The 15573-nt window shown below is 43.8% G+C and overlaps 1 protein-coding gene and 1 pseudogene across 2 annotated transcripts in view; both read left to right on the top strand.

Annotated features, from left to right (window-relative positions):
- HEPHL1 (hephaestin like 1) overlaps positions 1–15573 on the top strand; it is a 96109-nt gene that overhangs the window by 9097 nt on the left and 71439 nt on the right. For both annotated transcript variants that reach the window (XM_057749775.1, XM_057749774.1), the window contains exon 2: positions 13070–13314. In XM_057749775.1, coding sequence (XP_057605758.1) covers positions 13070–13314 — 245 coding nt within the window. The remainder of the gene's footprint in view (positions 1–13069; positions 13315–15573) is intronic.
- LOC130861171 (heat shock 70 kDa protein 4-like) lies at positions 7959–10804 on the top strand (annotated as a pseudogene).

Here is a 15573-nt window from a genome sequence, read left to right as displayed (position 1 = left end):
TGCTCGCCTTTTGTTTGGGTAGCTCTGCCAGACAACTCATGGTGAGGAACTCTTGCTCAGCATGCATTTGCATGTGGGTATACGTGTGTGCATGCATGGACGCACATGCTGGGAACACAAAGTAGAGAAGTGAGGAGGGTCAGATATCCATCTCTCCCAAAGAGCCTGTTGGAACAGGAAGTTCCTATGAATAACCTTATAGCTTTTTACCCATCAGGCTGAGCCTAAAGAGGACACCAGAGATTCTGAATCTAATCCTTGCTCTGTCATTGACTTACTGGATGACCAGTATAAAGCCAAGCAACTCTGACTACTCTGGGACTAATTTGCCAACCTGAGGATGACTCAGTTCTCTCTCTGTTCTTTTTCCTTCTTCTTCTGAACAGTCTGTTCAATAAGGACTTATATTCAGCTGTTATTTAAACAGAAGCCTGAAAACACTGGCTTAAATCTATTTATTGACTTACACAAAAGAGGTCCAGAGGTTGGCAATCTTCAGGGTCTCAGGTCCTTTTCACTTTCCACTTGACCATCCCTAGGGTGTGACCTTCTTCCTCATTCTCTCAAGATGGCTGCTAAAGCTCCAGTGATCATGTCTTCATTTTAGGCATGGATAATGGGAAGAGCAAAGGACAGAAAGTGTGTCTACCAGGTGAGTCCAGAGAAGTACCAGGGAGTGATATATGCTTACATCTTATTGGCTAGAACTATGTCACATGACTATCCAACCTGCAAGTGAGGCTGGGATACACAAGCGCTTCTATCATAAAGCCCCAGTGTCAGGCACCCAGACTTTTTATCCTATTCCCTTGCACAGGGAAATGTAGGCTTCTGCCTTGTGGAGCAGAAGAGGTAAACTCTTGCTCCTGGGCAGATACATGTAGGCTCAGTAGATACATGGAGGCAGCAGACCTAATGTACACACACCCAAGTGTCCCCAAGATTTCTGTCCTGATGCTGAGACAGTGGACTTGGATTTGTCAAGCCAGAGGCTGAGCAGGTGCTGTGTTCCCAAGTCAGGATGCAAATCCCCCCTGTGGGGAAGGAGATCTCACCCTCACAGCACACTTTATGGGGGTAGCTGTGTTTTCAGAGGTAGAAGGCACACAAGAAGAGAAGTTTGACCCCTCAGTAGCTGAAGAGCCTGGACCCTCTTGTCTAAATAAATGTGAGCCTGTTTTTATTATGAAAGTGAGTACAATGGTACAGAGTACAACATTCCTACAGTACGGAAGAGGGTGAGTAAAAGTAGACTTCTCATCCCTTCTTGCTTCTGTCTGTGGCCTCAGTTTCATGTCTCAGAAGCTACACTTTATGGTTTCCCACCTTCCATATATTTTCTTTGCATATGGCTATATGTACATGGTTGAAAAACACACAAATGGGATCATGCTTTACATGCTGCTCTGCAATTTGTTTTTACCATTTAGCACTTGGTGATCACACCCTCTTGCTATCTGTAGAAACACCTAATTCTTTTGTATGCCTAAGTGGTAATGACCGTGCCATAATTTATTTTCCCCATCACCAGCTGAAGAAATTTCAGTCTTTCCAGGCTTTTGCTGTCAAAATCATTGTTATAATTCTCCGACCGTTTTGTCAGAATTCCTGTCTTGTTGGTTCCATTATCTGGATTGGAAGCTGAGCCTGGCATCTGGGGGAGAGAGAGCTTTGCTGCCTTTGGGAGGACTGGCCCAATGACTCCTGGAGTGCTGGCCTTTCTCTGGTCAGGCCAATCCCTTGGTCTTCCATGGGGGCCTTGAACCCAATGGCTTCCTCCTTTGTCCCAGGAATCTCCTCCCATACTGACTCCACAAGGTCAGGGCAGGGCAGGGTTGGTACATGAGAGTGCCAGGGCAGGCTAGTAATCTGGTGCTCTGGGCAGATAAATAATATGGGGCTCCTTCAACTGATATTTGCAAAAACATTTGTTCAACTCTTATTTGGAGGAAAGAGAGGAGCACATTGATCTCTGGCTCTGTCATTCTGAAAAGTCTTCGGGGTGGGCAAAACTACCATGCCTACTAGAGAATGCTGGGAGCTTTGTTGCAGGAACTGCTTGGGAGCTTGTATCTGAGTCACTAGTATACGATCATTTGATAATCTCTTCAAGGAAATGAACATGAAACCCTGAATTTAACTTTTTGATCTATAGTGCTTAATGAAGTGCCCATCTTAATGAAGCTAACAGAAATCCACAAGCTAATACAGAGACTATCAGACCTGGTATGGTTCCATCAATGAAGAAATCCTAGGGCGCTCCTGGGCAATCTAGTGGTTCGGACTCAACGCTTTCACTGCCATGGCCTGGGTTCAATCCCTGTTCAGAGAACTAAGATCCTGCAAGCCACACAGTGCGCAGCCAGAAAAAAAAAAAAAAGAAAAAGGGAATTTTCTGCTTGGATAGGACCCAGAAAGAGGAAAGAAGAGGGGAGGAGAATTGGGAAAAGATGATGTTTCAGCAAAAAGAGACAGTGAAACTTCCCAAGTTGGCCAAAGAAAGAACCAAATCAGACAGGGCAGGCAGATGCCCTATCTGGGCCACTGAGAAAGGAGGCTTAGCTAAGTTGTGGTCAGATACCAAGGAAGGAAATCCCCCAAATCAAGCATGAAGATAAGTAGAGCCTTGGTCAGCTATGCAGGCTTGGTATTCGGAGCTGCAAACTCAGGAAGGCGTTTGATCAAGTGAGGAGAAGCAAGTGGGCAAAATTGGATAGGTGGGTACAATGAAGAGAAGTCGGATATGGGGTACTGCCACATTGTCTCCCCAAAACAAAGACACGGTCAAACTTCCCTGCCAAGAATCTTCAGTGGGGCTTCCCTGGTGGCACAGTGGTTAAGAATCCATCTGCCAATGCAGGGGACACGGGTTCAAGCCCTGGTCCAGGAAGATCCCACATGCCACGGAGCAACTAAGCCCATGCGCCAAAACTACTGAGCCTGAGCTCTAGAGCCTGGAAGCCACTGAGCCCACAAGCTGCAACTATTGAAGCCCATGCTCCTAGAGCCCGTGCTCCACAACAAAAGAAGCCACCGCAATAAAAAGCCTGTGCACTGCTGTCAAGAGTAGCCCCTGCTCTCCACAACTACAGAAAGCCCACACGCAGCAATGAAGACACAATGCAGCCAATAAGTAAAAAAATAAAAAATAAATAAATAAAACAATTCTTAAAAAAAAAAGAATCTTCAGTGAATATTAATTGTAGATATAATTATATCCTAATGCCTTAATCCAGCATCCGCAGCTCACTACAATTTCACTCCCATTGAGTTTTCTGGCCATAGAAAGCTGCTTGTGATTCCCTGAACTGACCTCTAGTTCCTCTCCTGCCCTCCTTTGCTTTGCTCAAGTCGTTCCTTCCTAGCATGTCTCCCCCTCTCCTAAATTCTCAGGGCATGTTGTTCTCCTCTTACAATTCTTATTTGTCTCTCTTGTGAGGCCAATACTGTCTTTGTCCCTTCCTCTTAATCATAGACTGACTTATTCTGGGGTTGGGTCTTGTTTGTATTTTTATCTAAGCAACACCTAGCCCTGCACCTTGCAGGCTTTAGATTCTCAATCTGTATTTGTTGAAAGTCAGGAGAACAGTTTTCAAACTCATCCCAGGACTGAAATAGGGGCGATGCACGTGAGGACACTGGGAGAGTTCTCAAAGGGGTGAAGTGCACCGATGGGAAAGACAGAGCCTGTTGCAGGGACAGGGAGGGTCTTCCTTTTGATCTCCATCCACAGGAGTCATGTAAGTTGTCAAGCGCTTGTCCTATCATGGGGAGACAGTCAAACATGGGTATAAACTTCATATATTCTGGTCTAGGAAATACGTCTACCTCAAGAGAAGAGCTGTTCCTGGGTCTGTCTCTGGGCAGAGTGGCAACGTGGCTCAGGTCCAGCTACAGACTGAACTCCAGCTATCTATGGGTTTATGGCTCTGCCTACTGATTTCTGAGGCTGGGACCTGGGACAGGACAAGGATACCTGAATCAGGGCATCTGCCTAGGGTCCCGACTCAGAGAGGAGGGAGAAGAATCAAAGGGGGAAAGTGTGCTCTATACTGGGAGGGGTGAGGCAGGGGAAGAGTTGGTGCGGGGCACTCTGGAGGAAGCTGGGAGACTGGAATCGCCTCACAGCCATTTAGGTTGCAATGTCATAGAACAGATCTTCTAAGGTCTTTTACATCCAGCTGGTCTAGCCCTCACAGAATTACTCTGACACTCTTTGTGGACCTGGAATGCATAGAACTGCAAGAATTGCTCATTTTGACCCACAGTGGGCTGCCCGATTACTCTGTTAAAAACATTGGATCACACCCTTTATGAAAGGCTGTGATAAGTTTCTTTTGGGAAGAATTGAAAAGAGAAAAAAAAAAAAAACCCAAACAGAAAAGGATTGGGGGTAGCACAGAAGAGTAGAAAGAGAAGTGCTGAATGACATCTGGTAGGTGCTTAATACATTTTTTAATGAATGATTGAATTATTGTAAATAATAAATAAAAAAGAATAGCAGGTACAATAAATGGGAAAGAGAAAAATGAAGAGGAATATCATGATGGAAGCAAATAGAAGTTGATTAGAGGGAAGAAGTAAAAAGCAAAATTGAAGAGATTAGAGGAACGTACAAGTCCCCGGCAGACGCTCTCCTAGGACTAGCCATATGCTTGCAGAAGCTTCAGACTCACATCCCCAGTTTCAAGTGCACAAGAAAGAGATCTTCACAAGTCCCTAGATTCCCTTGGATTGAACCAATCAGCCACTCTATAGCTGTCCCTGAATTAATCAGTATGGTCCAGGGTGGCTTGGTTAGGGGAAGAATTACACCAATTGTCCAGGCCTGGATCACAAATCCTCCCTCCACCAATGTATGAAGGGGCTGGGTGTGCTGATAGGTTAGGATGAGTCATTTGCTCCATTGCGGGAGGTGGGTGAGGTGTCCCACCCAAAGCATATAGAACGAGAATGGGGAAGGTGTGCTCTTAGACCAAAGAATGTAGCGTGGGTGTTGAGCAGGCAGAATGTCTGCTCTATCAGCCCTTTCCATCTTCTTTGCTTGGGTAACTCTTCTTTGCTCTTTGAGACCATATTTAGGCATTACTTCATCTAGGAAGCCTCACCTGATCTGTCTTACATTCCAGATTAGATGCCTGTGTTCTCATGTTACTGAACCAAACATGGATCCACTTACCCAACGTGCAGCAAAGCCAATCTACTGACATCAGATTATGGTGAAGGAAAGTAAAGCACTTATTGCAAGGCACTCAATGTGGGGCCAAGCAAAGAGAACAGGCAGCTTGTGCTCAAAAGACCCAAATTCCCCAGTGGTTTTCAGGGAAGGGTTTTTAAGGTGAGGTTGAGGGGTGTGTGATCAGCTGGTGTACATCCTTCTGATTGGTTGGTAGTAAGATAACGGTGGTGTTTCGGGAGTCAATATCAACTTTCTGGTTCCAACTGGTCTGGGGTTGATGTGCTGGTGGTCAGCATGTTGTTAAATTCTTCCTCCTGGTGGGGGTTTTAGTATCTGCAAAACTACTCAAGGATATAGCTCAGGATATTGTCTATAGCGCTCGAGGAGGAACTAAAGGTCCTTGATTTTGTCTTATGGCTGAACTATTATTTTGTCTTGCTTGACTGTTTTCCTTTGTTTCTGCATTTTCTCACTTCTTTGATTAAATTTACTCTTTGGAACTTGGGGAAGGCCCAGGATGCTAAAGCATTTCCACAAACAATAGGTGGGGGACCCCAGGGATCTGTCACTGGGAAGTCCCCACAGGGTCCTGCTTGATTTCAATAACTCTTCCTTCTAGAATGAGAGCTCCTTCACGTCTTTGCCCTTTCCTTCTGTATCCCCAGGACTGAGTACAGGGCTTGAAACACTTGCAGTTTGTTGAGTGACTGAGAAGGAATATATGCACGTGTGCAGGAGTGCATGCCAGAGTGGGACTTGCCTCTTGCCTCCCAGTTGAACACAGCTTCATTGGGATGGCTGTACCAAGGAGCTTTTGCTCAAGCAGAATCCAGTAATTCTGGGACTGGAGCTAGGGTTGGAGTCCCACACTAATCACATAGGTTGAGAGTGGGGAAGGGGGTTCCACCTCCCAGGAGAAGATGATATAACCACCTGCAAAACAGTGTCACCAGTGTGGCTAATGTCTCAGGCTCCTAAACCCCAGGATTGCGTCTCCTTTTCACGCTGGGGCTCCAGGAGGGCATCTGGTCACATCAAGTCCTAGAATCCTGTTTTTTCACAGCCACCCCGTTTTTTCCTATTGCACTACACCCTCCTGGTCTCCTGACAACCTCCTTGCCCCCCATCCTTGCTCTTCTCTTTGCCTGACTCTTCTAAAACTTTCACACCACTGCCGTAAGGATCATTCCTAAAGACTGATTATCATGTCACCCATTTTATGAAAAACCTCAGTGAGTCCTCAGTTCTTCCAAGATCAATTCTAAATCCTAAAATTTTCAACCTATGATAACCGTATGATAAAGTTCATTATCAGCCTTTCTCTGGATTTTACATGCATCCAAACTTCTCACTACTCACCTTCCAGACCTCCGCCCCAGCCTATAACCTGCTTTTCCCGTGCATCACCCAGACTTCTTCCTCCTTGTTGCATATGCTCTGTCCCTGCTTGGTGTCCTCAACTTTTCCATTTTGTTATCCAATCCTACTTCTCCTTAATTTCTGCATTTTTAATGAGGTGTTTCTGACCTATTTGACCCACAGCAATCTTTTCCTTCTGCCGAGACCAGCTCGGCGACTCAGGGCGAATGACAGGTGCCGCAAGCTTAAAGAAACACAGACACAGATTTAAGAGAAAGATGGGAACGGGGGGACTCAAGACCTCTAGAATCAAAAGCCCCGCTGCTTCATGCCAAGTTGTTTTTATTGAGCTCTCGGCATTCCAGAAGCAAGATAGCATAAGGTTCTCACACTCCCAGTTTTGTCCCACAATCAAGGTTTTTCTTTGACATAACCAAACAAAGGCCTCATATGATTGGGGGCAGTGGTCTTTTGCAAGAACAGCAGAAGGAGGGCAGCTGCTATTGGCCAGGTCTCTGTTTGCCTCCTGGGTCCCGATCTGAGCTGGGCATGGGAAGCAACGCAGCCGTGGGGGCAGGAGACCTCTCTCAGAAGGAGTAAGGGTCTGTGCCCCACCCCTGTTGGCCCCTCTGTGACTGTGCCTGTCTTAGGTTGTTCCTCCCCTGAGGAATCTTACCCGTCTCTGGCTAACCAGCCATCCTCCGGGGCCAAACAGGGTGATATGAGGTGTGCAAGTGAGGAAGGGGCTGCGCCCCCAGAGAGGGTCAATTTTCTGTTTCCACGGTAGCCTATGCACCCATGGCCTCCACGCCCAGCACCCTTAGTTCCTGCGCTGCTCAAGCAGGACATCCTGCACCCAGTTGCTCGGCCCACATACTTTAATTACTTTTAGCCATATTTATTGTAACATTTTCAAGGTTCCAGAAAGACTTCTGAATGTTTTCCCACACCTTCTGTGAACAACTATATTCCTAGAAAAAACAGAGCCAATATCCATTGCATCAACCACTCAGTTGGCACTTAATCATATATTGCTCTATGCAGTTTCTTAATGTTTTCATTATCAGATCATAGACTCTTACTGAGAATGTGGTAAGTGCATAGCAAGCGTTTGTTAAGTGAAAAAGTGAACGGGATCGTGTTGAATGAGAAGGGGCGGGCAACGAGATCTTTCGAGATCTTCTCCGCCCCCGCTACTGGCACCCAGTTTGTGGCCCCTGAGCCGTAGCCGGCCTGAGCAGTGCCCTCCGCCGCGGCCCTTCTTCCAAGAACCTAGGCCCTCGCGTGGACCGCCGCACATCCCCCACTAGCCCCCGTGCCCTGACCCACGCGGCCCGCTTTTTGCTCGCCAGCCCCGCCGGGGTCCGTGTTTTGTCTTGCTGGCCAGACCCGGGCTCGAGCCTGAGCTGTAGCCGGTGCCATGCCGGTGGTGGGCATAGACCTGGGGTTCCAGAGCTGCTATGTCACTGTAGCCCGCGCGGGGGCATCGAAACCATCGCTAATGAGTACAGCGACCGCTGCACGCTGGCTTGCATTTCTTTCGGTCCTGAGAATTGTTCAATTGCAGCAGCAGCTAAAAGCCAGGTAATTTCCAGCGCAAAGAACACAGTCGAAGGATTTAAACGATTCCATGGTGGAGCGTTCTCTGATCCGTTTGTGGAGGCAGAAAAATCTAAACTTGCGTATGATATTGTGCAGTTGCCCACTGGATTAACAGGTATAAAGGTGAAACATATGGAGGAAGAGTGAAATTTTACCACAGAGCAAGTGACTGCCATGCTTTTGTCCAAACTGAAGGAGACAGCAGAAAGTGTTCTTAAGAAGACTGTCATGGGGCTTCCTAGGTGGCCCAGTGGTTAAGAATCCACCTGCCAGTGTAGGGGACACTGGTTGGATCCCTGCTCCTGGAAGATCCCACATGCCCACGGAGCAACTAAGCCCATGTGCCACAACTATTGAGCCCATGTGCTGCAACTACTGAAGCCCACACACCTAGAGCCTGTGCTCCACAGCAAAAGAAGCCACAACAATGAGAAGCCCGTGCACCTCAATGAGGAGTAGCCCCCACTCACCAGAACTAAAAGAAAGCCTGCGCACAGCAAAAAAGACCCAACACAGCCAATAAAATAAATAAATAAATAAATTTAAAAAAAAAGAAGCCTGTCATGGACTGTGTTGTTTCAGTTCCTTGTTTCTATACTGATGCAGAAAGACGATCAGTGATGGATGCAACACAGATTGCTAGTCTCAATTGCCTGCGATTAATGAATGAAACTACTGCAGTCGCTCTTGCATATGGAATCTATGACCTTCCTGCTTTAGAAGAGAAACCAAGAAATGTTGTTTCTGTAGACATGGGGCATTCTTCTTATCAAGTCTCTGTATGTGCATTTAATAGAGGAAAACTTAAAATTCTGGCCACTGCATTTGACACAACACTGGGGGGCAGAAAATTTGATGAGGTGCTAGTAAATCACTTCTGTGAAGAATCTGGGAAGAAATACAAGCTAGTCATAAAGTCCAAAATCCGTGCATTATTACAACTGTCTCAGGAGTGTGAGAAACTCAAGAAGTTGATGAGAGCAAATGCTTCAGACCTTCCTTTGAGCATCGAATGTTTTATAAATGATGTTGATGTATCTGGAACTATGAATAGAGGCAAATTTCTGGAGATGTGTGATGATCTGTTAGCTAGAGTGGAGCCACCACTTTGTAGTGTTTTGGAACAGGCCAAGTTAAAGAAAGAAGATATTTATGCAGTGGAGATCGTTGGTGGTGCAACACAAATCCCTGCAGTGAAAGAGAAAATCAGCAAATTTTTTGGTAAAGCACTTAGTACAACACTAAATGCTGATGAAGCTGTTACTAGAGGCTGTGCATTGCAGTGTGCAATCTTATTGCCTGCTTTCAAAGTCAGAGAATTTTCTATCACCGATGTAGTACCATATCCAATATCTCTGAGGTGGAATTGTCCAGCTGAAGAAGGGTCAAGAGACTGTGAAGTCTTTTCAAAAAATCATGCTACTCCTTTCTCTAAAGTACTCACATTTTATAGAAAGGAACCTTTCACTCTTGAGGCCTATTACAGCTCTCCTCAGGATTTGCCCTATCCAGATCCTGCTATAGTTCAGTTTTGAGTTCAGAAAGTCACCCCTCAGTCTGATGGCTCCAGTTCAAAAGTGAAAGTCAAGGTTCGAGTAAATGTCCATGGCATTTTCAGTGTCCAGTGCATCTCTAGTGGGAGTGCACAAGTATGAGGAAAATGAGGAACCGATGGCAACAGATCAGAATGCAAAGGAGAAAGAGAAGATGCAAGTAGACCAGGAAGAACCACATGCTGAAGAGCAACAGCAGCAGGCACCAGCAGAAAACAAGGCAGAGTCTGAAGAAGTGGAGACCTCTCAAGCTGGATCAAAAGACAAAAAGATGGACCAGCCACCTCAAGCCAAGAAGGCAAAAGTGAAGACCAGTACTGTGGACCTGCCAATTGAGAATCAGCTATTATGGCAGATTGACAGAGAGATGCTCAACTTGTATATTGAAAATGAGGGTGAAATGATCATGCAGGATAAACTAGAGAAGGAGAGGAATGATGCTAAGAATGCAGCAGAAGAATACGTGTATGAAATGAGAGACAAGCTTAGTGGTGAATATGAGAAGTTTGAGAGTGTAGGTGACCATAACAATTTTACCTTGAAACTAGAAGATACTGCACATTGGTTGTATGAGGGTGGAGAAGCCCAGCCAAAGCAAGTTTATATTGGTAAATTGGCTGAATTGAAAAATCTAGGTCAGCCTATTAAGATACGATTCCAGGAATCTGAAGAAAGACCAAAATTATTTGACGAACTAGGGAAATAAATACAACAGTGTATGAAAGCAATCAGCTCTTTCAAAAACAAGGAGGACCAGCATGACCATTTGGATGCTGCTGACATGGTGAAGGTGGAAAAAAAGCAGGAATGAGGCCATGGAGTGGATGAATAACAAGCTGAATCTTCAGAACAGAGTCTGACCATGGATCCAGTTGTCAAGGCAAAAGAGATTGAAGCTAAAATTAAAGAGCTGACGAGTATCTGTAGCCCTGTAATTTCAAAGCCAAAACCCAAAGTGGAACCTCCAAAAGAGGAGCAAAAGAATGCAGAGCAGAATGGACCAGTGGATGGACAAGGAGACCACCCAGGCCCTCAGGCTGCTGAGCAGGGTACAGTTACAGCTGTGCCTTCCGATTCAGACAAGAAGCTTCCTGAAATGGACATTGATTGATTCCAACAATTGTTTATATTAAAACAGACTATTATAAAGCTTTAAGTTGTCAACTTTGTTCTAGATATCAACTAGAGCAATTAAATACTGGAGATTTCTTAGTCAGTTTTTAGGGGATTTGGGGGGAGGGGATACAGGTAATGTTTGGAGCATTTTGACTTCTAAATAGTTAGATACAGAAATGAAGTACATTGTATCTTTTCCGAATTGTACTATTTAGAAGCCCAGTTAGTTTTCCGGAGCTTATGCTTCACTCCTTTTATGTTTAGTCATGCTTATACAAAGGGAAGCTTGTTTTAGAAAGTTGAGCTATAGCACAAGCTATACCAAGCTATCAAGCAGACTTTTTGTTATGACATATACGGCAGGAGCTCTAATTATGCTTCAAAAATCTGCTGTGGAGATTTGCCACAAAGGCTCCCCACCGGGTGTGGGGGTGGGGGAGGGGTCTCCCTCTGTTTCTGAGGGCTAGAGCATGGCATGGATGAACATAGAACAACAAAGGCATGCTCTGAGCTTCCTCACGGGTCACTCCACTCTGCTGGGACTCCCATCCCATCTTCCCATCTTCCCCCAATTAAAGGAGCTCCCATTACAAATGCCGTGTGTTGCTCTTGGGAAAATAGACCCTTCACCTGGAGCAAGTTGTTAACTGAGGATTTTAGACCTGGAGGCTCTTCCTGAGAATGTGTGTTCCTGAACGTATGTTCACTAATATCCCCAGCATCGAAGTCTAAATAATTTTCTCTTCGGAAGTAGAATTGGGTAGATGGATTGTTGCATGTAGTCATGGTAAATTTAACTGAGGGATTGCTTCTTGTTAATTACGATGTAAAGATTTGTATCTTGGCCTGCTTATTCAGCTGAGAGATGCTCTGTGTAGATCTGAGGTATAGCTTGAAGTCTTAGGACAAGAGTTAAGAGTTCTTTTTTGCTCATTCCCAATCACTTATATGTTAAGTGTTAATATCTGTCACAAATCTGCCGATTTGAATGTGTTCGCTGACAGATCATACAAAAAACTAAGATGCACTGGATTGTACTGGATGAGTCTGAAATTAGTGTTAAAGAAGTATGGTGCCTGACTTTAGCAACACCTCATTCTTACCGTGCAGCACATGTCAGGAGCACCAAAGCATTCCCTGTGACTGCCCTTTGGGCAGTGTTGATAGGAGTGAGGCATTTTGGAAACTCTGAGGGAAACCTGTAGTATTAGAGGCCAGAGCTAGTACCTGCTCTAGAAACTGTTACAAGCTTTGTTGGTTACTTTTTGGACCCTTGTAATAATTGTTAATCTTTATAACAGAGTGCTTCTCTGTTAACTTTGGCCTATGTTGTTAGAAACAAGATTATACCTTGCATATTTAGAATAATTTTCTGTCCGCCTCTGCACTAAAAATCTTAGAGTGTTAAAAGCACTAAAGTGCTATAGAGAAACATTGCTTAGAGGAGGAAGGTGGAAGTGTGTTTACGTTGGAGTGTAAGCATGCATGGAAGCCTCACAGCACCAGGACTTGGCCCTGTTCTTAGAGCATCTTCTATCCATTCTCTATCTGTCCTGCTTCCAGAGTTCCAGCTGGCCTGCTGTGAGACCAAGAGCTTCTTTGGAGTGCTGGCTGCAGGATTAAGTCAATTCTTATGCAACTGACTCAGTCCTTAATGGTCATTTCTTCGAAAAATTTTCTTTTGTGTGTGTGGGAGGGTGTGGGTCTTGGGATGGGGGTGAATTTGAGGTTTAAAATTTAAACTAAAAATAAGATGATATGGTCTGCTTGCTCTCTGTTTAGACAGGCTTTAAGACCAATTGGTTTGACATGGAGGCCAGGCCAGAGAGTGGTAATTGATGACTTGTGTGCAGACAAGCATTTAATCCAGGTTGCATTATCCAAATTGGTTTGTTAAAGCTCCAGGTTACGTTCTTACACAAAGAAAAACAATCAGTAAACATGAGACAAGTTTAGGAAAACTTGATAAAAAGAAACATGTCTTACACTCAAAAAAAAAAGAAAGAAAAAAGAAAAGAAAAGAAAAGGGGCAAATGGACAGCATAACTTTAGAATATTTTGGTTTCGTTTTTGTTTGGTTATGAATGCTATTTGTGCCTTTTGGCTTGTCACTTAACTCTTAGACTCCATTTCCTCACTAATAAATTGAGGATAATCTTACCAACTTTCATACTTACAAGTACTTCATGGACTATTAAGGTAAGCTATTAAGATTTCTCTTTTAATTTCAATTATAAAATATTCTCCCTCTTCCTTTTAGAGTTGCAAGCTTATTTCTCGAAAGAGGGCCCAACAGGATAGGCAGTATTTACAAAAAGGCTGTTTACAGACACTACACAGATGAGACCTATTCCACGGAGATCCCCAAACCTCCCTGGCTTGGATTCTTGGGCCCCGTCTTGAGAGCTGAAGTGGGTGATGTGATTGTCATCCATTTAAAGAACTTTGCTTCCCGACCTTACTCCTTGCATCCACATGGCGTTTTCTACAACAAAGATTCAGAAGGTAAATATCAATCCTGTACTATTGGTGTCTTCTCTCTCCTTCATAAGTAAGGCAACTGTCTGTTACAGTGAATGGGATTCTAAGAGCACAACAATTTTACATGTTCTTCTGTCCTCTCCCTGCCTTCTCCTCACCCCATCTCCATCTGTCCCCACCTTTTCTCCCTCTTTTTCCTTTTTCTTTCCATTTCCTTCCTTTCTTCTTTCTCACTCTTATATCTGTTGCTACAGAACTGGGTGTTGGCACCCCTCGGCACAGGCTCCACCACAGTCCCGGAAGCACACTAACCTTCTTCCTTGTCCATCAGTCGTGACTGGGTCCCCTGTTGGATGAGGAGCAGCACACAAAGCGTATTCCCATGCCCCATCACCAGTAACAGCGTCAGCTGTGGGGAGGGCATCTCAGTGCAAGTGGACCTCAACTTCCCTGCTTAAGGCTACTGTCTTTGGTCCTTCCTTTCTGAAGCAACCCTGTCTTCTTGTTTGTACTTCAGGAGCATCAATGGTGCAGATTCCTGAGTATTCCCTAAAATTAAAAAAAAATTTTAAGCAACATTCTTAGACTTTTGAGATTGAAGTATTTCTCGGTCTTCAGAAGTATTTTTCGCATCTCTCATTGCATTCTTGCTCGTGACCAGGTAGAATGGGTCAAATGGTGCTAAACCTGCTACACCACTGGCTCTGAGGAACGTGCCAGGAACAGCACCATTAACTCTGATGCCGCTTACTTTACCAGCAAGGGGGAGCTTCTGGCTATTAACAGTTGTCTTAAGGCAGCCAAACTTGCCTGGCAGTTGCCACAGCAAGGTCTGTCTAAGCAGCCAGAGGAGACATCTGTGATGATGGACTCAAGATTAGGCGTGCCCTTTGTACTTGGCCCTTTTCCTCCATCTGAAGTGCAGCAAAGCTCTCGGTCCCAGATTTGGTTAGTTCTGAGTAGTTGAAGGTGAGCACATAAAATCCATTATCTTCATGATATATTCACGGAGTGCCCACCAGGTGCCAGAGATGGATTGGGTCCTGGGAATAGAAGATAAATGAATTATAAGCTATAGTTGAAAATCAATGACTGTAAGTATAAGGGTATATTTCAGGGTTCTAAATTCTGTTCCCCTGATTTATATGCTTACCCTTGCACCAATACCACACTGTCTTGATTACTACGAATTTATATTAAGTTTTGAAACTGGGTAGCATAAATCCTCCAACTTTGCTCTTTTTAAGACTTTTTAGCTACTCTAGGCCTTTGGCGTTTCCATATAAATATCAGATGAACTTGCTAATTTTTAGCAAAAAGAAAGTCAGCCAGGTTTTGATGAGGATTGCATTGAGTTTACAATCAACGGGGGGAAAATTGTCATCTGCCTTTAAAAGATGAATTGCTGTCTTGACAATACTGTCTTCCAGCCTATGAATGTGCAATTTAGATTTTTAATGTCTCTAAACAAAGTCTTAGTTTTTAGTCTACAAGATTTGCGTTTCTTTTGTTAAATTTATTCCAAAATGTTTTATTATTCCTGATAATATTATAAATGGAATAATTTTCTTAATTTCATTTTTGATTGTTTGTTGCTAGAGTATAGAAATACAATTGTCTTGTATATTTATCTTGAATCCTACTATTTTGTTAAACTTGTTTATTAGTAGATGATTAAAAGATTCCCTGGAATTTTGCAAATATGGAATCATGTCAATATGAATAAAATGTTTTCTTTCTTCCTTACCAATTGCTATACCTTTAAGTTTTTTCTTTGCCTTACTGCAATGGCTAGAACCTTCAGGACAATATTTAATAACAGTAGCAAGAGCATTCTTGCTACTTGTTCCCAGTCTTAGGAAGAAAGTCTCCCTCCCATTAAGCATGACGTTAGCTGTGGATTTTTCTTAGATATCCTTTATCAGGTTGAGGAAGTTCCCATCTATTCCTAGTTTGAGAGTTTTTAATTTGATAAGTACTGGATTTTTTAAATTTAAATTTAAATTTTATATTGGGGTGTAGCTGATTTACAATATTATGTTAGTTTCAGGTGTGCAGTTAAGTGATTCAGCTATACATGTACATATATCCATTCTTTTTCAGATTCTTTTCCCATATGGCTTATTACAGAATATTGAGTAGAGTTCCCTATATATTAGGTCCTTGTTGATTGTCCATTTTATATACAGTAGTATGTATATGTTAATTCCAAAGTCTGTGAATCTGTTTCTGTTTTGTAAGTAAGTTCATTTGTATCATTTTTTTTTAGATTCCACATATGTG

This window comes from Hippopotamus amphibius, chromosome 9, assembly GCF_030028045.1.
Source record: "Hippopotamus amphibius kiboko isolate mHipAmp2 chromosome 9, mHipAmp2.hap2, whole genome shotgun sequence".
Classification (NCBI taxonomy): domain Eukaryota; kingdom Metazoa; phylum Chordata; class Mammalia; order Artiodactyla; family Hippopotamidae; genus Hippopotamus; species Hippopotamus amphibius.
This window is presented reverse-complemented; position numbering and strand designations above follow the sequence as displayed.